Raw genomic sequence first — 24,312 nt, forward strand, 5'->3', positions numbered from 1 at the left:
TTGCGACCTCAAGTCTGAGATGTAATTAGATTGGGAGGCGGTTTGTTGTGCGGTTGTGTGTTGACAGACACAGCTAGAATGCCCTTTACACTGATGCCTCTCTGGCCCTGCGAGTACGAGCCAGCCCACTAATCAAATGCTTGGCTAGATTAACCACACACAAACTGTGTTTGTGCCCTCATTTTGCCTTCCTTTTCCTCACTTATTTCACCCATTCTACACTTTTTTGACTTTTACACTTTTTTTCATATTTAGTGATAATAATAAATCACCATTTATAAAAGCAACTGTATTCCCTTTACTGGGATTTTAGTCACATTTGTAGATTTTAACAGGGATTTCACATTTGTAAAAAATCTAAAATATTTAAGATCTGAATAAAAAATTAAAAAAAAACTTTTTTTTAATGAAAATCATTACAAACCCATACGACTTTTGTTTATCTTCGAAAGATATTCAAATATTTTTATTATATTTATATTTTTATAATATCTTCATTTTTTGTCTGTCCATTGAAAGTCTATGCATTAAATAAGGTACAAAAAAAAGAAAGAAAGTAATTCAAATGAATTGAGTGGTTTAATCTACTGTAAGTCTTCTGAAGAGACACAGTCACTTTTATATGAACTGATTTAATGTAGGCTTTGGTTAATACTTCATATATAAACATTAGGGATGTAACGATTCACTCAACTCACGATTCGATTCGTTCACAAATATTCATAAACAAAATTATATTTAAAACAAATTGTGAAATAAATGTGTCCTTTTATTATTGGACAAAATGCTGTACATTTCTTTGTGAAATTATAATATAACTGTAATAATATACTAATATACTGTAGCACTTGCATATTATTGCTCTTTTGTTGGTTTTGATTGCTTCTATTGTCCTCATTTGTAAGTAGCTTTGGATAAAATTGCAAGTCCAACACTCTGACCGTTAGACCACGACTTCCCCCAAAGGGATACATACGTTGCCTTATACCTTACATGTGCAGTGACAATAAAGTTGAATCTAATCTAATCTAATCTAATAAAAGCGTCTGCTAAATGACAAAATTTAAATAGAATGAAAATGTAAATAACAAAACTAAATTGAAATTTTAAAACAAGCCCCAAATCAAATAAATAACACAGATAAAATAAATCTCTTCATATCTCTTCAAAATTAGGCTTTGTCTGTGCTCTTTCCATTTTAAATTAGAGGCAACCACTGCATTTTAATCATGATCCAAACAAAGAAGCTGCCTACATGCAACATAAGCAGTTTTTAATTTAAATTAGATTGTATAATTTAGAAATTTTGAAGCAAAAACAGAATGGTCTGACTTCAGTTTTGTGAAACTATACATAAAAAAATATCTGCATGAAACCGAAACAGCAGACGACCTGAACGAGATGCAGATTCACTCTCTGCCAGCAGGTGGCACTTAAAGCATTTCCTTGGTTTCCGAGGTAAACGAAGCAGCGCTGCATTTATGAACTTTAATATGCATTATACAGAGGCAAGATGAAAATAAAAAATACCATCTAAACTTTTCTAAAGATAGAAAGTTCCCCTCAGACATACATTCATATAAACTCCTACACCTACAGTAAATGAATTGCGATTTGTTTAGCACCTCAATGGATTTGAATCGACACATATTTGAATCAATTTTCAACCGGCCCACGGTTAATTGTTACATCCTTAATAAACATTTATTAACTCAGATACATACAGTAGTGCACATCAAATATGCTAAACTCTTTGTTTAAAGGTGCCATAGAATGCAAAAATCACTTTTATAATGTGAGGTGAGGTGTGGCCGCAGTGTGTGAAAACAACCAGCCTATAATGGTAAAAATCCATTCACTCATTGTTTTATAATCCCAAAATATCATAAACTGTCTCTCCACACAAGCAGTTCCAGACTATGACGTCATACTCTGTGAAAGTCCCACCCATTTGTGACGCTCTCTGCCCTATTAGTATATACACAGCTCTGAGTGAGAAGCAGCGATCCGCCATTTATGTTTTCTTGCTGTAGCTGCTGGAGATACAATGTCAGCACCAAAGAGCCATTAAAACTGTTGTGTGTTGGGATGCACCAACTATCATAGGAGTCTCCATAGACCGCTGAGGACACGGTGGTTACATTTCATTTTCAAAGGAAATGTCCCAGAAAAAAAACAGAAAAGTCTTATACGTTTGTGCTAATATTTTACGCCGGACTGCCATACAAACGAGAGTCAGTTCAGCGCTGAAGTTGTGCAAAGATTGCTTCTGAAAGAGGGATCGATACCATAGCTTTGTGCGCAAACGTCAAGACTCCAGATAAAGTAAGCATCACGCATCATATTTTGCTTTCCAAAAGAGCTTCTTGGCTCTCTGTAAGGCTACTGTTTCTAAAGCTACCATTGTCTCTGCCTGTTTTCACTGATACTGCCTTCACGTGCTACCAGAATGATCATAAATAGGAATGTGGTAGTTAAAAATTGCGTTTGGAAACAATGTGAGGACTAGTAACACGGTTACCACCAGTTAAACCATAACACCGGTCTGCCCGCGAGCATGAGCTCTTGAAGTTTCGCACTCTTCTGAGAAGGGAGGCGGGAGCATCAGCTCATTTTCATTTAAAGGGGACATACACATAACAGCGTGTTTTGGCTCATACCCTAAAAGTGGCAATTTCAAAAAACACTTGAATGAAAATAGGAATGCTGCTTTAGCAACTACAATAAATTAAAGATAAATATATATAAGTATAAACATTAACAAACATTAAATATAAACTAAAATGAAAACAAAATATAAAAATGATAGCTAATTAAAAATTATTACTAAATAAATACTAATAGTATTTAACTAATAGGTAATAACACTACAACATAACTGTCAACCCTCCTCAGAAAGCTCTGTAAAAAAATTTATAATTCCTCATCTTCACATTTTTGGAAAAAATTTCAAATGCTTGGTTTAAAGGTGTGGGGACCTTGATTTGAGTTTAATTAATGCAGCCTGGCTATAATCACTGGCAGAGCTTTGTGTGTGTTTCAGAGCAGACACCTGCTTCATCATGACCCTTAAGCATTTTGTAACGCTTCTTTAACCTAACACATTTACACCAATCCCGTTCGTCACCTCTGTCTCCTGCTTCATTCTTTGCCTATGACTGGTAGGAAAGGTGAAATGAGTGTTGCTATGACATCCTCTTTAGGCCTGATAGGCAAATCCTTTTAATGAGAGGACATTCTGTCAGGGTGGTTGGCTTTTTTTCTGGATGAGTGCTGTGCTGGAGGAGTTTAGACATGAGAGCTGCTCTCATCCTCAGCGCAGGATAAACAGCGGTGGATGGGATGTGCGGCTCTGGCTGGGCCGTAAGCCAAGCTCCACTTGCTGGACCACACAAACTGCTGTGTCTCTCCTCTCTTGCTGTTTCTTTCTTTCTCTCTCTCTCTCTCTCTCTCTCTCTCTCTCTCTCTTAATTTCAGTAATCCATGAGGTTTAAATCTGTCAGGGTTTACTGGTTTTCATTTTAAAAAGTGCACAGTTATGATAGGGAAACTTTGTGGTAAAGGCATACAAATGAGATTAAATTATAGGAATATTTTGGCATGAGGATTCGGGTAAAATGGCACCATTAGTAATATGAAAAATTGCATTTGTTTAAAACAGTAGGAAGTAAAAGTAGGAATCACACCAGAGCAATATGTAAAATGTTATTCACTTTGAGATTTGTTTTTCTAAGATTTAATTTAACAGTGTTATTCAATTATTTATTTATTTGTGTAGTTCACACATAAATGACAATTTACTAAAAATGTACTGAGGCCACCCAAGATGTGCTTCTTCGCTGAAACAGATTTGAAGAAATTTAGCATTACCTCACTTGCTCCCCATTGGATCCTCTGCAGTGAATGGGTGCCGTCAGAATGAGAGTTCAAACATCTGATAAAAACATTATAATAATCTGCAGGTAATCCACATGTCTCCAGACTCATATTTCTCTCCTTAATCAGATGAAAAAACTTTTCCACTGAAGAACGCAATATGGAAAGATGATTTATATTTTTGCTGGAAGCAATGGTTTGAAGTTGAAAAACATCTTAATGATGGATTTGTTTAATACAATTTTTGGCAACACATGTTAATTGATAGGCAGTCGTGTCGATTACTTACGGATTATTGTGATGTTTTTATCAACTGTTCCTTCTCTTATTCTGACGGCACCCATTCATTGCAGAGGATTAATTGATGAGCAAGTGATGTAATGCAAAATTTCTCCAAATCTGTTCTGATGAAGAAACAACCTTTACAGTAAGTGTTAGATGACACCAAACAATATTAAGTGTAAAAACAGTGGAACTAAATGTGTGCAAATAAAAATTCCCATAATGTTTTCCACATGGGTTTTGTTCAGTATGCTTTTTTCTACACGAACGTGACTCAGGAGTATTGGAATACAATTGTGATTATTCTGCCACCAGTACTGTAATAACTTCCCTACCTATCTCTGGGCAAAGCATTGTGGGAAGGAGCAGACAATGGTTAATAGATTATAAAAGCTGGCATTGTGAGAGCTGCTGGCAAAAAGGAACCAATTTCTGTGCAAAAATACCTACATCATCATTTTAGTCGTTCCTACAGCACGCAAAATCTTCCTTAGTATGCAGGTCATGGCTGCTGTCTGCAGGTGTTGAATGTATATCCCAAATAATCAACTTGTCAGTTAGTTTATTTCAGCAATTACCCAACCAGATCAATGAAATGCACAACCTATCATTATTGCATGCATTCAGATTTTTTGGGAGAATATTGTCACTTGTCATAGTCAGTGACAGCCTGGCAGCCTGTTTTTTGCAGCGCTCATTTGCTTGCAGTGCTGAGCACAGTCAGTTTGATTCAAAGCCTTGAAGGCTCGTCTTTCACAGCTTGTCAAGCTGGCTCTCTCTTAACACCACTGGCAGTAAAGTGAACAGCAGTGCGCATGCTGCGTGTCTCATGCGTGGGCTGTTTTGAATGAAATGTTTGTTTTATGTATTCATGGAGAGATAGCTATTTTTTGTTGTGCACTGTAATTTGTCTATTGTGTATCAATGACTCCCTAATAAACTAATATTGTATCCCACAATACTTGAAGTTGTTCATTAAATGCATGAACATCTTAAATAAGCATGCAAACAAACGAACAAATAAATAAAATCATGAATACATACAAATAAAAATATTTAAATGAATGAATGAATGCATGAATGAATGCATGAATGAATGAATGAATGAATGCATGAATGAATGAATGAATGAATGAATGAATGAATGAACGATCAACTTGGGGAATTGTTCATGAAAGAATTGTCCTCCCCCTCAGGCCTGTCTGTTGTAAATGCTTTCTTAAATTAGTTGTGTGGGTATCAGTGGCTAATGAAGCATCTGTTATAAATAACTGAAAAAGCCCTTCCATCAGCATTCATGCACGCTGCTCACCATCAGTGAGGACATGCTGCGTAATATTGCTGCTCTTCATGTTTAATGAAATGGAGTTATATTAATCATCTTAAGTTGCATTGCATGTTGCATCATTTGTGTTGTGCTTGCACCTGGCATTTACATGTATAAAGATATAGTGATGCAGATATAGTGATATATCTATATAAGGTATAATCACAGCTATCTGTGAAAGTAATAAAATGGAAAATACCACTTACATATTGACATTCACACCTTAACCAAATGTGTTAAAAATCTGTCCCTGACTATATCCAAATGTTTGATATGTTAGTTTTTAAGGGTGTTTTATACATGCTAAGGTATGTGTTTAAAAGACAAATACAGGTACACCAGAATGACTCTGGAAGATTAAAGTGATGACTTATACTAGTTCTATGAGTAATGTGCAGTATGTTTGCTGCTTAAATGTAGTACCCAGTAAAGCTGACTGTTATAGCAGTGCTAGTAGCAGTTCATGATGCTGTCTATGGGAAGAATCATCCAGTTCTCTGTCTCCATAGAGAGGTCTTGGGCAGCTGTTGTCTGTGAGGGAAATGTGGGTCTTTGTCCCACTCACTCTGCGATGCATTTGTTTGGGTCTTTGCTACGCCATGGCATTGTAAGTTTTGCAAATGCCTCAGAACAGAATGCAGACCACACAATAGAGCACACTGAAGCTTTGCATATTGACAATGTGTAATGTGGGGTGTCTGCTTACTGCAGATGCATCAGTGTGAGCTCACACTGTCAAACTCCTCAGTGATGACTCGGAGAAAAGATCGCCCTCGCTGACCTCAGGCCCGAACATTTAGCGTAATATTAGACCATGATATTATTTGTTTACCTCTTGCACTGTCACTATAGTGAAAATGCTTTTTGCAATGGTTTTGCTAGTTTAAAGAATTTGGTTAAAACTGACAACTTGATACAAATTTTCTTATTATTTGATATAATCTGATATTTTAGAATTTGGCAAAAATTTAACTCAAAGGTTTTTTTTTTTTGGGGGGGGGGGGGGTTTGCTATTCTTGGTCTCAGACTATATACAAACATTTATTTTATTTTTGTATTTATATTTAATTTGAAACGCATTCAATTGATATAAGTGACAGTAAACATATTTGTAATGTTTAAAAAAAAAAAAAAAAAAAAACGATGTTAAATAATTGCATCATTATTTTCTTAAAAGGACAGCTCGTCCCAAAATTGAAATTCTGTCATCATTTAGCCTCAAGTTGATCCAAACCTGTATGAATTTCTTTGTTCTTCTGAACACAGAAGAAGATATTTTGAAGAACGTGGATAACCAAACAGTTGACGGTAGCCATTGACTTGGAAAAAAATACTATGGCAGTCAATGGCTGCCGTCAACTGTTTGGTTACCCACTTTCTTCAAAATATCTACTCTTATGTTAAGCAGAAAAAAGAAATTCATAAAGGTTTGGAACAACTTGAGGGTGAGTAAATGATAACAGAATTTTCATTTTTGGGTGAACTATCCCTTTAAATAATTAAAGAGTCCTGTATTACTGTTTCCACAAAAAATATCAAACTGTTTTTAACATTGTTAATAATAATAAGAAATGTTTCTAAAGACCAAATTAGCATAATGGAATGATTTCTGAACGATCATGTAATGACTGCTAAATTACATTTACTTTTTTTTTTTTTTTATATTACTTAAAGGCTAATGGAAGCGAGTTTGCACTTGCAAGCTGTGGTCTGTGGTCTGGGCTTATGTAAACAATAGCTAAAGCATGGTACAGTCATTAGTCAACCCCCCCCCCCCCAGTTCAGCTGCTGCCCACTCACTGGAGAGAGATCCTCTTTTTCGGCCCTTAGACTGTGGCCTTTTATTTGTAATATATGCACAGACACCCACTGAGCCTAATTGTCCTGGTTCCATTCCAGCTCATATTTGCATAATTGCCACTCATAAGGAGCGGATAACGTGATAACCTCCATTCTCGCCTTGTCCCACCCAGACTTTTCTGTTTCACTTTCCCCCTCTGTCCATTGTGCAGAGACCCGCTTAGCTGCATTCGGTGGATTGTTATTGGCTTCTTTCACACTGCAGTAACCAAGTTTATACTCTTGATTCAGTCTGTTAAAACTGTCAGTTGTGGTGGAACTTCTAAAAACATGCTGCAAATGTAACAGATGGTGAAAGGCAAGTCTCTTTCAATAAACCTGAGCAGTCGTATCCAAAAATAGAAGAGATATTTCGAACACAGCAAAGAAAAGAGTTTTCCCTCAAAGAAAAAATAGGCACTCGGTGTACTAATGGTTTCCTTTTCAATTGTCAAGGAAAATCACCACATACTGTATGTGGAAGGTCACTCTCTCAGAAGAGAAAGAATGCATTTTATATTAAGGTGCATTTTTCATCACATATCAACATCACAAGTAATTTCTGGATTCTCATTGGTCAATCACAGATATTTAGTGGTCTAGTATTTTTGTATAAAGACCACCAAACTGTATATCTTTTGCTTGCTTCATTTCCCTCCTGGAGCTCTTTAATCTCACACAATAAAATAATTTAAAATGATTTCATTGTACTTACTTAATAACTAGTTAATATCTTGTTATCGCAAAAAAAGAAAAAAAAGATTTTCATTTTTGCAATAACAACCAGTTGATTGCATACTTATATAACAGGTCATTTCTTTGCCAGTGTTTTTCTTTTCTTTTCTGCAGCAGCTCTCAATCTGATTGTAGTTATGAGGTTGTGTCTCCACACAATTTGCTTAAATCTATTCCATCTTTAGTGTTTTTTTATTATGGAGAGAGAAATTACACATTACACCTTTAAGTCTATGATATGGCTCTGTGACACCTTTTTGCAAGTCTATGGAATTTGAAACTATTATATCATCAGCCAGTTGATTTTACATGTAAGAAATTTGAGAAATCAATCATGTCTGTAGCACAAATGATAAACAAAGAGTTACGCACTGAATTTGAATGCTTAGGATTGGAAAAAGAGTTTTGAAAAATTTTAGTGATACTCAGTACTGCTTTCCTAGCCAACATCACTGATAAGTTTGGAAGAAACATGGCATTAAAAATGTATAGTGCTTGTCGGCATTTTCCTCGGCATTATGAAGAAGATCAAGAAGGGACTTCTGCATTCTGACAGCTATGGACTTGTTTAGATCAGCTTTATAAAGCCCTTTTCACACTGCACGTTGGTCCAGGAAAATTGCCGCATCACCTTCTGTGTGAATGCAAACACGTCCCGTTTTGAGGACCTAATAACATTGCCGGGTTCAGTTCCAGAACGAGCTCTGTGTGAACAAAAGCCAGAACCAGTGCTGTAAAGGGTGTGTCGTAGTGATGACGCACCTAATCGTGCGACTCTTTTACCGGGTGTTTTGAAGGCAGATCAACGTTTGCGACGAGAAAATATGTGCAAACTGTAATGAAGCAGAGATCAGTTAGCTCCTCACTATCTGCGCTGAAGCTGAGATCGTTCACCAGCTTAAGTGAAAGTTAATGTGCCTAGCGTTATCGACTCGTACATTACACGTCACATCCTGACGTCACGTGTCATTACGGGACCTTTACGGGTTGTGTGTGAGCACACGCACCGATTCCGGGAAATCACTGGCAGTGTGAATGAACCAAAATCTAACGATCTGGGAACAATTGCTAACAATGCTGTTAAAACAATCTTCATACAGGAATTTTACAGTTTTACAATTTTACAGGAAGCGCTTCTATTGGATGGAAATGGTTTCCTCTAATCTAGAGATCGAATTTTCTATAGATATACTGTGCTGCTTTGTGGTGCCATTGTTGAAGAGCTGTTTTATTTATTTATTTATTTATTTTATACATTTTAAGTTCTCATTTCAATAATTTAACAACACTTGTTCAGTGGTTGTCTGATGTTGGTTAAATGTAACATGATAAGTAACCAGATAAAATTAATAATCATTTTAGAAAGTGTTTTGATTTTTTTTAATTTAAATATATGTCCCAGCAATAGAAATATGAGACATACACTATTCATATGACATAATTTTTTGAAATTATTCATAAAATTTGTGCAGCCCCGTCACAAGGAACACAGACTTTACTTATTAAGTTTCTATACAAATACAATCTTCAATTTCAAAACTTCAAACCCTTCAGCTTTTGACATGTCAGATCCTACTTTGGTAGTATATTTGTTTTGTCCACAAAAACGCCATTCATGGAATTGTGAATTTAAATTAAGTGTACATTGCATTAAAGAACAGAATGTGTAAATGAGTACAGTGATACTCTTCAACATGTAGGGCAACAGACTATATACTTCTTTGATTGCATCAAAGCTTATTGTGATTTGATAAGGTATATCATTAGTTCAGTTTTATTTAGATGAATTGTGCAGTCCCAAAATGTTTAATGTTACAGTACATCCTATTAAAACAATTCTTTGATTTTCATCAGTTAACAAACCCCTGCAGTTCCCCATTTAAGAAACCCTCTGGAATATCAGAAAGCTTTGATCAAACTTCAGTGCTGATGTGTATATGACAGCATGTCTGAGAGAGTGAATATATAGAAGAGGAACACAGAGAAAGACTGCATATTACTTCTTGTGTGTTTGCACATAGTGCTGTGCTGGTAAGTAAGGCCGGTCGATAAAGCCATCAGCTAGAGTTTGGTTTTCTGTGATAGACGTGCCCTTGGGTCCTTCCTGGATTGTGTTCTCAGGGAACCCTGACTCTCCCCTGTCATCCAGAGTTACTTAACGCAGTCTTAACATGTGGCCACCTCATCCAAAATAGAGCTGCCCTGAACCAAGGCCCAGCGCAAGGGAGGGAAGTGATGATGGCGGCATTTGACAAAAAGCTTCAGCCAAGCGTGACAGACAAGAGAAATACCAAAAGTTGCAATTTTGGCATGTACAGTTCTAAAATGAAGCTTTTTTGAGACATTTTCGTTCTAATATTTCATTGCTGATTTTACATTTCATTCTGTGATTTCCTTCATGGAACATCTTACAGTAAATGCATTGTTTTTACTATTTACAAATGCAGAAAAATTGCAGTCCAAAGGCACATTGCTTTCTAAAGAGGAAAGCAAGCAGAAAAACCTCTCTGTCAATTATTTAGCCGTCCTTTCTGAAGTCAGTGCGGCTGTTTCACGCTTTTATTTTAGAGTGATGAAGATCTTTAAAGTCCATTTGCGAGTTTCCAGGATGACGGCAGATGAAGCTACTTCACTATAGTTCGTTTTGGTCAAACAGTCTGGCTGTTGGGCTTTGCGTGCATCTGTGTGTGTGTGTTAGATCAATGCAGTGAGCGTGGGCATTCCTAATGGGAGCTGTCGCTATGTGATGGATGAGAAGTCGTGTCACCAGTCTCTGTTGCCCGCTGTGACTCAAGCAGGAGGCCCACTCTTCCTTCTGCATAATTAAGAGCTCTTGAACAGCCATGGCTATTTTAATACCCTTGTTCCTGCTAAGCCAGAGCCAGCTATGATGTGCAGAATTTCAATATTCATTCATATGCAGTAGGTTACAAAAAATGGAAATGGAAATGGAATCACTGTAATCATTTATATTCAGACAGCAAGTACAAGCATCTTATGCAATAAACCAGGGAAGTTCAAACTGGGTTTGCAATGAAAAAAAAAAAGAGAAAATAATAAAGTTAAAATGTACTTAATCTGACTGAATTTCATGAATTACAGTTATTTGATTTTATTAACAGTCATATTCTCTGGAAAAGAACAAATACAGGATCAACTTGAATTTACAACTTACAAAAATTAGTTAAAAATTTTATTTACATTTAATATAAAATATCAGAATAAGATTATTATTATTATTATTTTTTTTTTACAATAGACCATATTTTATAGGCGAGCGTGATTTCACCAAGTACAACATGTTCCTGGATCAACATCCTTGTTGATCCTGGAACAACATTCCAATCAACCAATCAGAATTGAGATATAACTTTTAAGGAAATATCTGTTTTAGGCTTACAATCAGGGTTAGGTGCTTCTATACCCTTGTTAATCAGCTATCATTTCACACTGATTTTAGGAATAATTTATGGGTAGGGTTAGGTTTAGGGGTAAGGATTGGGTTAAGTCTATATATTTTTTTGACAATAATGTTCATCCAGGATCATCAGAAGATGTTGATCCAGGAACATGTCTTACTTGGCAAAATCACGGCGACCTTTGAAGAATGCTGGTTGATGGTACCCATTGACTTCCATAGTATTTATTTCTCTACTCTGGAAGTCATTGGGGACCAACAACTCTTTGGTTCTTCAAAATTCTTCAAAATATCTTATTTCTTGTTCAACATAAGAATGAAACTTATACAGTCACGACAAATTTTTGATGACAAATGATGACAAATTTTTCATTTTTGGGTGAGCTGTTGCTTTAATTCTAATCTAAATACTAATACTAAAAACTATTATCATATTTGTGGACCTTCAGCATCAAAAAACTTTGAAAATCCCTTTAATAAACAATGCCTCATTTCAACAGTTGACTCATCCTGTGAGGAAATGCAGGAAATGTGTTCTATCTATCTAGTATCCATCTACAGTTCTTATCTTCACAAACACACAATAAGGAGCTCTCCTTCCCACGCATTATAACCTTCCCAAAGCTTTATAACACCCACTGAAACATCCTCATTTACTTGGCACTCTTGAGCAAAATACTATAGCCTAGAATTGAAAAAGAGTATGTATTGTCAAATGATTTAGCTCAACAAACTCGATGAATGCAAAGCATTTTGACTTAGACTAGAAACCGAAATAGGACTGTCCTTTAAGAAATGAAATGTAAACTGCCTTGATAACATAAGTTGAGTCTTTGCATATTTAATATTATACATGTGACATGATTTGTGTAAACATGCTATAACTTTCTAAAGGTTTGATATGAGAGAAACCAAACAATGAAGACTGAAATATAGTAACTGAAAGAAGTCAACCACAAATGTATAAATCGCCATGCTTTAAGTGCTCTTATAAATGTGTAACAAAAGGCCTTGTGCAGTGTCTCCAGTATGCGGTAAGGTTACTGTTTATGCAAGCAAAGGAAAAGTGCAGTGAGCTCCGTGTCCATCTGTGGAGCCAGCAGCAGCGTTTCTGAAGTGAGTGGGCAGAATTGTGTGATTTCTCTGTGCTCTGAGTGAAGTCACTTCCACTCAGCAGGAGCCCCTCAGCCCTTGTGCTCTCCTTTATGTTAATGAGCAGTCAGGTCAGTGGGAGGGAACAGACAGAAATAGCCCATTACCTTCAATATGTCGCTGTGGGAGCAATGCTAGGTGTCACCTGGACATGTCGTGTGGTGTTTCTTTGAAAGATGTTATGGGGGATATCGACTGCTTGTAGTTGAAGGCTTTTGTTGTTGCTGACGTGGCTTTGGGTTTTCATTCTGTGGCCTTAAACTGAAGGTGATAACCTCTTATTGATTTTTTAAGTGTTCTATGAATCTGCCATGCGTCAAGGCCTTTATCTGCTATCTGAACGTGAAGTGTCCTTCTCTGAACTTCGCTGTAATAAGTTTACTAATCTTCTCCTCATCTACTTTCCCTCATTTTAGTTGAATAATTTCTTACCTTAATTGAACCCATTATGAAATCTGCATGGAGAAATCTCATGGATTCCTAGTGAAATTATTAGATTTGCCTGCGAAACTTTGCCGAACAATGGTAAATGTGACTACACCTTCAGTTAAATTGTGGCCACGTCTTTCCCAGTCTTGATTTAGTTAAATCATGGCCATGATTTGCCATGTGTGGGGCTTTGTAGTTTTCTTTAAGACAAAAAAAAAAGGCAAAAATTGAGGTTACAGAGAAGCACTTATAATAGAAAGTAGAAGGGGACCATTTGTGATGGATTTGGGATTTCAATGCAGAAAAGCTTTTGATTTTATAAAATAAGATATTTTTCTTCTGTTAAAACTTGCAATTATTTAATCTGTACAGCTGTCCTTGACAAGTTTATGTTGCTATGGTAACAAAGTTGTAAAATCAGATGTAACTGTACCCAGAAAAGATTAGTAAGTGGCTTCTTTCCACAGAAGCATCCAGAGCATCGCTTCAGGACAGCAGCAAACCTAGAACTTGACACTGACACAACCTAAGTGACACTCTAACCTTATTCAGGATGATTCATGAAGGGGTGTAAAATACCACAGTGAGGCTGTACTATACCCCTGCCATTGTGTTTCCCAGCCGTAGGGGAGATCACTTACCACTAGTGAATTCAGCCATAAAAATGCAGAGAGCTATTTGGCCCCTGAGACTGGCTCCCTGCGCAGGCAGGCGTAAAAGGAGTAGTACCGTGCAGAGTTTCAGAGCTTTAATGGATGCCCCAGGGATCCACAATCTAGTCCATAAATGATTCACAGAGTCATGGAAAGCAGGCTTTCATAGACCTTAATGCCATTTCACTGGCGAAATACATAATATCTGGACTTTTGAAGAAATCTTTTCTCTCTGCCCACAAGATTGAGCGAGAAGAAACCTGAAATGTTCTTTGAACGTTGTTGAAGCCTGGACAATAAAAATTGCTTTATAATGCGATCTTTTTATAATTATGGATAAATGAAATTTGATTTTTGAGGTTTTGAAAGAAGAAATACAATATAACTGTATTTTTGATCAGAAATACAGTAATATTGTGAAATGTTATTACAATTCAAAATACTGTAACTGTTGTTTATTTTGTGTACTTTAAAATTTTAATGTTTAAATTTTTCAGCAGTTTTACCACAATATATATATATATATATATATATATATATATATATATATATATATATATATATATATATATATATATATATATATATATATGCATGCTTATGGCAATTACTTTTTTTACTGTAAATTTTTTTTTTTTTTATATATATATATAGAAATTTGGATTTTAAATAAATTAGGATCTTCTGAACCTTCTGTTGATCAAAAAAAAAAAAAAAAAAACCTGGAAAAAATATCACAGTTTCCACAAAAATATTAAGCAGCACAACTGTTTCATAATTGGTAGTAATGAGAAATGTTTTCTGAGCATTAAATTAGCATTTTAGAATGATTTCTGAATGATTTTTTCATGTCACATCAAAAACTAGAGTAAAGACTGCTGAAATCTCAGCTTGGCCATCACAGGAATAAACAACAGTTTAATATTTATTAAAATAGAAATGTCAATGATATTTTAATGATATATTTTAGTGATATTTTAAAAATTTCTTTTGGAGATATTGCTTGATTTATAATTGCATCATGCATTATGAATCAGAAACACCAGTTAAGTTATTTACAGTGTGTTTATTTCATGTGGTTAAACAAGTGTCATGATTAGTCACTCCTTTAAGCTGATGACATAACATGTAAGTGTGTGTTACAGGATCTTTTTGATGAGTTAAGCACAGTCCTGGTTCCCTCTCTGTTGTTATGTCTGTATCTCAGAATCTCTTTTCTTGTGTTTTCTTCTAGGGCAAATTCATACTCTTTCCCCCTGCTTGCCTCTCCCACCCGCCCCACTGTGTTTTGATGGCCCAGTTTGGGTATGCTTAGTCTTAGCTGCTTTCTTTCACACCATGACAGTGGGAATCCTCCCCGCTGCTTTTGGGAGTTGTAGCACTGAGTGTGAAATGAGAAACCTCTGTCAGTGCAGTTTAGTGACTCAGTATTGCAACTTAGGCTGATGATATGCGGGGCAACTTTTTGAGCAATTTTGCTGGCCAACTTTTTTTAAACAATGTTGCTTAGGCACTTTCACATTGAGAATGGGCAACGAATTTCTATCTGGATAATTTAGACTGGTCCCTGGGCCCTGTGTCACACCTGGTTGCCCTTTGATGGTAACCTTGCCTAAACTTTCCCAGCAACATTGCTCAAAAAGTTGCCTAGTGTATCATCAGCCTTAGGGAAGCTGGAGAAGGTGTTATGGTTTGCAGTATAAATGTTAAACCGGTCCCAGTTTAAAGTGAATTAGACTGCCCTATATTGCTTATGTTTGTGTCTTGTTTGATATGGAGCTGTGAGGAAGTAGTCTATGGTCTGATTAGCCCTGAATCGTACTGTGCTTGGGGCCGTGTGGGCCCTCGGGTGTATACAGATGGTCGTCTGGCTGTCTATCACAGGATCGGTGCACTTGAGGAACTGAAGTTTTGCATATCGGCAATTCGAGATCTCACCGGGGTTGTGGCTTTTTCTCTCAGCTGCCCTGCTCTTACTGAGCTCTAATGAAAGCCGCATCTCTCCTCAGAAGTCCATATTGCATTAGCGTGTTGCAGGAACCGCAGTCTATAGAGGTTTTGTGTTTATTGTTTTCAGCGGTTTGTGTTATTGGCACTATACTGTGAGATTGAGGAGGTGTTTTGTACCTGCTTTTACTAAGTTATAACACTCCAGTGTGGTTCACTGTGTTCATTTTATGATATATCTTAAAAACACTTTACAGTACTCTATCTGTTTATTAGTAATATCACCTCTAACATTCTGCTTAACCTGTGTGGGTGTGGCTGCACTTTCATAAATTGTGGCATTGTAAAACAGTCATCAATGTAAGCAGAGCTTCTTTTACTTAACTAATTTTTGAGAATTTTATGCTTAAATTGAGCTTGTGCTATCTTTCCTTCAAAATACAGTATGCCAGTTGGATTGATGTTTTATTATCTAATTAGGGGTCGACCGATATATGTTTTTCAGGGCCCATGCCGATACAGATTATTACAGCTCAAGTAGACGGAAAACCAATATTTTGAACTGATATATATGTCTAGTGTAAAAATGAAAATTAATTTCAAAATTAAGAATAACAAGGGCTCAGACACAAATTTTCTTTAAATGCTTTTAAATTATTTTATCGGTAAATGAGTTTTGAAAATGGCCGATACCGATAATCATAAAAATGCTTAATATCGGCTTCGATAAATGGCCAGGTCAATAATTGGTTGACCCCTATATCTAATGCAATGAAACTTTTATGAAATGTAGTAGTTTTTAAGGGTCCAGAGAACTTTGGGGCCACAGTACACACGCAAATACATACTTTAAAAAATAAAGGCTTTTTATTGCCATCTGTGGTACCATGAAGAACCTTTTCCATTGCACAAAAGGTTTTTTTATAGTGGAAAATTGATCTTCAAAATTAATGTTCTTTACACTAAGGAAAAATTGTTTTTTAAAAACTGTTTTTTGGGGAACCCAAAGCGGTTCTTTCATGACATCGCTGCAAATTGCTACTTTGGAACCTTATTTTTTTATGAGGAGCAGTTATCCACTGACTGAGGTTTATACCTTGACCCAATGTCTTAAAGGCCCAGGGCAACTGCTTAAATTGTAAGGAACCCTCAACTGTGGTCAACAAACTTACAGAGAGAAAGGGGGAATGAATCACTGGTAATGTATTTAGCTTGAAATGGCTAATCTGAAGCTTTGATTTGCCATTGTTATGCTAAGCTAGTGCCCCGGAGACCTTAAATCAATCAATACATACTATGCTAACTCCTAGATAAATGTGCTGACTGCTTAACTCTGTATTTATCAACAAATAATGACTTTTCATACTCTGTACCTTTTTATTATTGACTAACTCTGACAAGATTTAAGCCTTTTTTCCTTTCTTTTTTTCACTATAAAAACTAACCTATGGAATCTACTTAAAAAATTGAGGTAACAATTTACACTCAGTTTGTTTAGGAACATTAAATCCCTTGTTTTAAATAAAGACTACCTAAATTTAACAGCCATGACACACTAAAATAAATAATATTTAAATTATATTAAGGTAAATTATATTTAAAATTTGTCCATTTTTAAAAAGGGAGTAATATGTTTGACATTTAAATGAGTTATTGCAGTACATAACTGAACAGTTAACACTAACAGGTCTATCCCCTTTATTAGAAATACATGAAATTACACTTTCTGATCCAGCCCTATGCAAAGCAAGTTAGGAACTAAAATTATTGAAAAAGAAAGAAGGTAAAGTTCAGTTTTACATATGTAAGTAGATTGGGTATGATTGAATTAAGTAGAAACAAAATGTTCAGCAATTGTATTTTAAAGTTAACAAGCAGCAAACTTGTTTCTCAAATCTTTTTCTTTCTTTCTTTCTTTCTTTCTTTCTTTCTTTCTTTCTTTCTTTCTTTCTTTCTTTCTTTCTTTCTTTCTTTTCAGTTCATTAATTTATCTGTTATACCTTCTGGTTGTTGCTCAAGGCTGTGAAACTGGAAATTATAGTTCAGTCTGGTACATTACCCACTGCCATCATTTAAACCCCAGCAACCAATCTTCTAATGAAACTCCAAACAAAAAACCTCTGGCCTGCAGCCACACCGGCTTTTCTTAGTGATCCATGCACATAAGCATACAATATTTTAGCAGCTTTTATAGCATGCCACCATGCTATAAAACAACATTTTTTTCTTCAAAGAGATCAACTGAAAGATTACTGGAATCTGGAGTGCTAACCAGCGAGAGGGAAAACAGTGATATTAAACTGTACTGTATCATGCCATTGATTTCAGATGAGCTTTTTTCAAAATTTCATTAAACATGATATAACTATATCTAGATATTGATATCTAATTAATTTCCTGAAAGTTGCACTGAGCTGGACTTTTCTTGCTAATGATGTCATGTACGGTATGCAGAGAAATAAAAAGGATTATAGCTGTCAGTAAAGAGAAAGTTTTATGGTGTTATGATTATATGGGAAATGGAAACAGCCAGTGGATGCTGAAGAGATAGAAAAGGTTCATGAAGAGACACTGCTGAAGGAATAAACTTGTAGTAGCATAAACAATACACACAAACACTATTATATATATTTCTGAACTTAAAGGGTGATTTGAAAGGTTTATTTTCAAATGTAGGTTCATCACTATCTTCTCAGTTGTAGGCAATTATCAATTAACGTTTGTTAAAAGATTGTTTAATTTTCCAATGAAAGAGAGGTTTTAACATGATTTGTTACTTTTAATTACCCCTGAGAAGATTTTGACTCTTTAAATGGTTTTGGAAGAAGTCTCTTATGAGTAACCATGGCCAAATTGCTATTTTTAAATCACATTTAAATTTCAGATGGTCCTGCACCAGTTGAGCAACTGCCATTGATATAAAAATGAATGCTTGAATTTAAATTGAAATTAAAATGCTTTGATTTAATGCTTTTAATTGTTATGCGGTCTACACTGATGGCGAACATGAAATCGCCTCCCTCATCTGTTCTTTGTAGGGGTGAAGGTGTAATGTTTTATTGACAAAGAGCACTGTTATTTCCAATACAGTCTTCTCATTAACCAAGATAAATGATTTTGCCTTTGTGTTATCTCTGGCTAAGTGGCTGCTTACACATTCAGCCTGATGAACAATGAATGTTGTCCAGCCATCTCCGTTAGATGATGAATGGGGTCCACAAATATTTTTGCTCTGCTCTCTCCTCCATGTAAAAACATGGGCTGGGATGGTGTGCATTTGAGTGTGCTCTATTATTTGTGTGCTGGGGAAGTGGAATTTTTTCAAAGCGTCTTTAGTGGCTAAACTGGGAGGCAGTGTAAGTGAAAAGGAGAACATAAATCTCTCATAACAATTGATGAATTATACTCAATCATAGCTTTACACATTCAGTTCGAAAGAAGCGTGTATGTGTGTTACAAGCTTGAGTGTCTTTGCCTGTTTTAGCCTTAGTCCAGTAAGCAGGCATGCCATAATGGATTATAGGCCTTCAGTTGGGAACCTGCTTAGAAGTGACAGGGGCTAGCGCTCTCCCATAATCCTTAGGGCCTTTGTCTGACTGCTGACAAGTAACTAACCCTGAGCTATGTGAACGTTACTGTCCATAATATATATATATATATATATATATATATATATATATATATATATATATATATATATATATATATATATATATATATAGATATAATATATATATATATATATATATATATATATATATTTGCCAAAGACTTAGTCCAGGCCCTTTTGTCAGGCCTTTACCACTTCACCACCTAATGCTGTGTCTGATTAACCCTTTGCAAAGACCTGCCCCCGTTCGTTACTGTTGCTATAGTCTCGCATAACCAGACCTTCAGACTGATGGCTGAAGGTCTGGAATTCATTGCAGCTTTCATTGGCCCGCCCATGAGGCCGTTTGACCGATAAGTCAAACAACCAATCACAGTTCGTTTCATTCATCATCACGTTTCAGGGTGTGGAAATGTTGCCACAATAACAGACTGGTGTGTAAAACTCTCGGATGTATTTTAAAGATTCTATGCCATGAACTTTAAATATTTCACATACTTTTGAAAATCCAGTGTTTAGTTGATCCTGATAAGCACTCGTCGTCACAGTTGTAAACACAACGCTTTCTTCTTTCGTGAGGGGGTTTTGCATCACGACATCTTTGTTTCCAGGCGGAACGTTAAAGAACGCGACAAGCACGTCTACCGGAAATCCTGTATAAATCAACCAATCCGACGACGAAACTCCTGAAGTGTTTCCACTTTTGTGTGCAATATGCATCAGACGTTTAGCCAACGGTCCGTGGCTGAGACTACTATGGACAAGCCATGTCGCTCTCACAACACACATTATGTTTGCACACAGTGAAAAATCCATCGCGGAGCAAACAGAAAACTGTCTCAACAATCAGGTTACTTTAGGTATGAAACAAAGTCTCAGCTGTCAAATTTTGTCATTTTTTTTAAAGAAATTCAAACAGTAAATACCATTTTGTGACTCTTTAACGTGTTGTGACAGATCACTGTATGGCACGTGATCCGATAATCTCTTACTCTTTACTATAGCATGAAATAAACATGAATGAACATCAGAAGGTATCTTGTTTCAACTAAGGAAGGACGTTAATACACACTACTTTCCCTGTTCAAGTCCACCAAAGGTAATCTACTCACCCGCCTTTTTTTGACGAGTTTGTTTGATGGGCAAAAATGGCAGATTCGGTGTTATAATTGGTCAGATTGTAGAAAATATCAGTGCACCTTTGGAGAACCTAGGCATACAACATAAAAATAAAGAAGATTTTAATGTGTGGATCATGATAATAATAATAAATATAATAATAATAATGTTTAATAAGTGACCCTGGACCACAAAACCAGTCATAAGTCGCACAGGTATATTTGTAGCAATAGCAAACAATACATTGTATTGGTCAAAATTATCAAATTTTCTTTTATGGCAAAAATCATTAGGATATTAAGTAAAGATCATGTTCCATGAAGATATTTTGTAAATTTCCTACCGTAAAATATATCAAAAAGTATTTTTTGATTAGTAATGTGCATTGCTAAGAATTTCATTTGGACAACCTTAAAGGCGATTTTCTCAATATTTGTTTTTTTTTTTTGCACCCTCAGATTCCAGATTTTCAAATAGTTGTATCTCGGCCAAGTATTGTCCTATCATAACAAACCATACATCAATGAAAACATCTTTCCCAAAATATATTTATGATGTATAAATACCATTTTTGTGGTCCAGGTCACATATGTTTTATTATTATTAACAATAATTTAATAATAATTTAATTGGATTTCTTAAATATAATAATAGTAATACTACTACTTATAATAATACATATAATAGTTGTAATAGTAGTAATATTTATTATATATGTATTATTATTTCTTTATTTTTTATGAATGTGTTTTATTATATAGTACTATAGATTATTATTATTATTACTCACATTAATGATAATAATAAATATTCACCTCATCTGCTTGCTGAGATTTGTACATCTCTGCATCTCTGCGGGGGTGGTCTGACCTGTTCGCAAATAGGGGCACCTCTTTCTCCCGTTTTGTCCCCTTTGGCAGTCTTACTGGGTTCCAGCAGTCCTGTGTAAAGGCTGTGTGTTATACAGCTATCCAGCCGTCTCTAGACACCCACAGAATGTTCTATTTGGCATCAGGCAGACGCATGCGCTCATGGTCCACTGCCCTCCATCTGCTCATTTACCCGAAATAGAACCATAAAAGTTTTCTACTGAAAGATTTTCATAATTGTTACACAGAGAACTTGAGATGAGAACTGGAATGTGTCTTTTGACAATTTTTGTGAGATGCAGAATATGATATCAGGCTCCATATCTCTATGTGTATGTCTATGTATATGTGTGTGTGTGTGTGTGTGTGTGAGACACTCTTAAGTGCTGGGTTGTCTCACAGTGCACACAGCCAGATGGTCACTCCACTCAGGCATCGCTACAGAATGACTCTTCCCATGTCTGTTGCTCCTTCTTAAACACTAAAAATGATTTCCAAGAGTAAACATACCAGCGTGAGTCTCTTCTGCCCTTCTAGTTGCCTTACATTAGTAAGTTCAGATGTTTATTGTCAAAAATGGCTCCTCCATAACAGCATTTATGAACTAGAAATGGCTTTCAAAGCTGTTTGGACTGATGAAAATGCTGTATTTTGTGTTTGACCTTTATATTTTTCCCTTTTCATACTCCACACAAGGGCTTGAAAAAAATTGACTGAATGTGTTGCTTGTCTGCTGGCTGATCTCATTATGTAAGCATCTTTAAAGGCTTTCCAGAGGTTTTGTGATTGAGAGGTACATCACACATCATGCTTGCTGGAGAAGCTGCAGAGTAACTGTTCACCTCAGTTCTTTATGTAGATCGGGTTAGAAGCCATATTGAAATTTATGCTGATGAAAACGAGGCTGCGAGGGGTAAATGTACAGTCTTAAGAATGGCCTGCGCTGTATAAGGTCTAGAATCATGTAATTTTCACAAAACACAACTTTCAAAACTGGTTTGTGTAGTTTGTGTCTACTGAAAGTTATTTTGGGAAAGATGTTTTGTCAGATGAATAATGCATTGAATGCACTGTACTTCTATCCCTCACAGCTATGTTTTCATTCCTGTCAGAAATTAAATATGGTGCTACACTGACTAAGCTCTATTACTGAATGTGCTTATCTACAGATTCTCATCCACCTGAATAAACTTATTATTTTAAAGGGACAGTTCACCCAAAAATGAAAATTCTGTCTTTACTCACCCCCATGTCATTCCAAACCTGTAAGACCTTTGTTCATCTTCGAAACACAAATCAAGATATTTTTGATGAAATCCGAGCTTTCTGACCCTCCATAGACAGTAACACAACTACTATGTTCAAGGTCCAGAAACAGTAAGGACATCGTTAAAATGTGACATCAGTGGTTCAACCGTAATGTTACGAAACTATACGAGAATACTTTTTGTGTGCAAAGAAAAGAAAAATAATGACTTTTTTCAACAACTCTTTTGGGTGAACTATCCCTTTAATAGATTCTGTAAGATCTACACCATTATTCGGATCCATATCATTCAAATTAAGCTAGCAGTCAAATTATTAACAGATTATTAGGTAGCATGTAAACAGTGATTCACAGGGGCAACTATTCAGTTAAAAGAGCAACCTGAAATTTCAAAGAAATGCAAATTTGACTTTTGATTCTAAAGTAGTTTAATTCTTGTGATTCTCATTGATCAGCTGTAATACCTTCGACTGAACATTTACTTTACTCATACTGACCCAAGCTCAGTGTAACAAAATGAGTTGTCTTGGATGCATATGACTTGCCAAGTCCTTACAGTAAGTCTTAAACCAGAATAAATAACTCATGCCTGAAGACTTGCTACTGAGGGTGAATTGTTTTGGTTTGCAATTCAAACTCTGATCACATACAGTTCCAGAAAAAAAAAAAAAAAAAAAAAAAATACTGCAAAAGCGAAAGGCTGTGATATTGTTAGTTTGAGGGAAAATGGATTCCAAATGCAAATGAGTGTGGTATTAGAGGTGGGCTGAGAAAGAAAAAGTGACTTCAGGTTTATGGAATCTTATTTCTTTCTCCCAACTCATTTTCTGTTATGGAGTAGTTTAGAGTGCAGCCTAGACTTACACAGTTAGACTATGAAAGACCTAAGAACACTGTATAGAATTTGTGTCCCTTTGCAAACTACCTATTAAGTACAGTAACAAAATAGTGACGAAATAGTACTGTACATGGAGACTCTTTTTTTTTTTCATCTGTTTCTCCTTCTTGTGCAGTTATTTGGACAGACTCTCAGGTTTCTATAGTCACGTGTGATTTCCAGGGTTGGAAAAATCTACAAAATGAGTGATACATTTAAAAATTCATGGAAACTTCTATAGGGAATTGAAATGTTTTTAGTTCTGCTCTGCTTTAAAATATTTAATTGGCTAGATGATGGTTTTTGTAGAGTATAACATGCTGAACTTCACCTTGATAAAATTAGTCTGATTTTGGAGAAATGTACACTAAACACTAATATCGACTTGATACCTGGCACAAGTAGAAATGGAAGTACATCCCAATAGTCTCTGGAATTACTTAAAGAAATCTAATGATATGACTAGAAAAGGTCATGAGAAAGAAATGGAAATTGCAGGACTCTCTTTGCTTTAATATTGGATGTTTGTCTGGTCTTCTTCAGTTCTTCCACATTTTTCTTTGGTCCAAAAATAAACCAGTACCCAGACAAATAATAAACTTCTGCTCTATTGATCATTTGTTCTTCTCTTTGTTTTTCAGAGGGATGCCAAAGGCCAGTATTTGTTCGACCTCATCTGCCACCATCTAAACCTGCTGGAGAAGGACTATTTTGGCATTAGATATGTCGATCCGGATAAGCAACGGGTGAGTGTCCCACCATGTGGCTTGCGTCAAACAGTCCAAGGTCAACAGTAATGCAGAGCACCAATTCATCATCTCAGCATTCGTGTCCACAGCCTTTTTATTAGGAGAAAGCTGCATCTGTCAGGATCCTCAAAGAGCCTTTCATTTCTTAGAGCGTATTGGTTGT

At 35.9% G+C, this 24,312-nt stretch overlaps 1 protein-coding gene across 1 annotated transcript in view; it reads left to right on the forward strand.

Annotated features, from left to right (window-relative positions):
* The window catches only part of LOC109112782 (FERM domain-containing protein 5), a 103,262-nt gene that overhangs the window by 51,297 nt on the left and 27,653 nt on the right, over positions 1-24,312 (forward strand). The window contains exon 2 of the mRNA XM_042743958.1: positions 24,042-24,146. Within this exon, the coding sequence (XP_042599892.1) occupies positions 24,042-24,146 (105 nt within the window). The remainder of the gene's footprint in view (positions 1-24,041; positions 24,147-24,312) is intronic.

Source organism: Cyprinus carpio, chromosome B18, assembly GCF_018340385.1.
Source record: "Cyprinus carpio isolate SPL01 chromosome B18, ASM1834038v1, whole genome shotgun sequence".
NCBI lineage: Eukaryota > Metazoa > Chordata > Actinopteri > Cypriniformes > Cyprinidae > Cyprinus > Cyprinus carpio.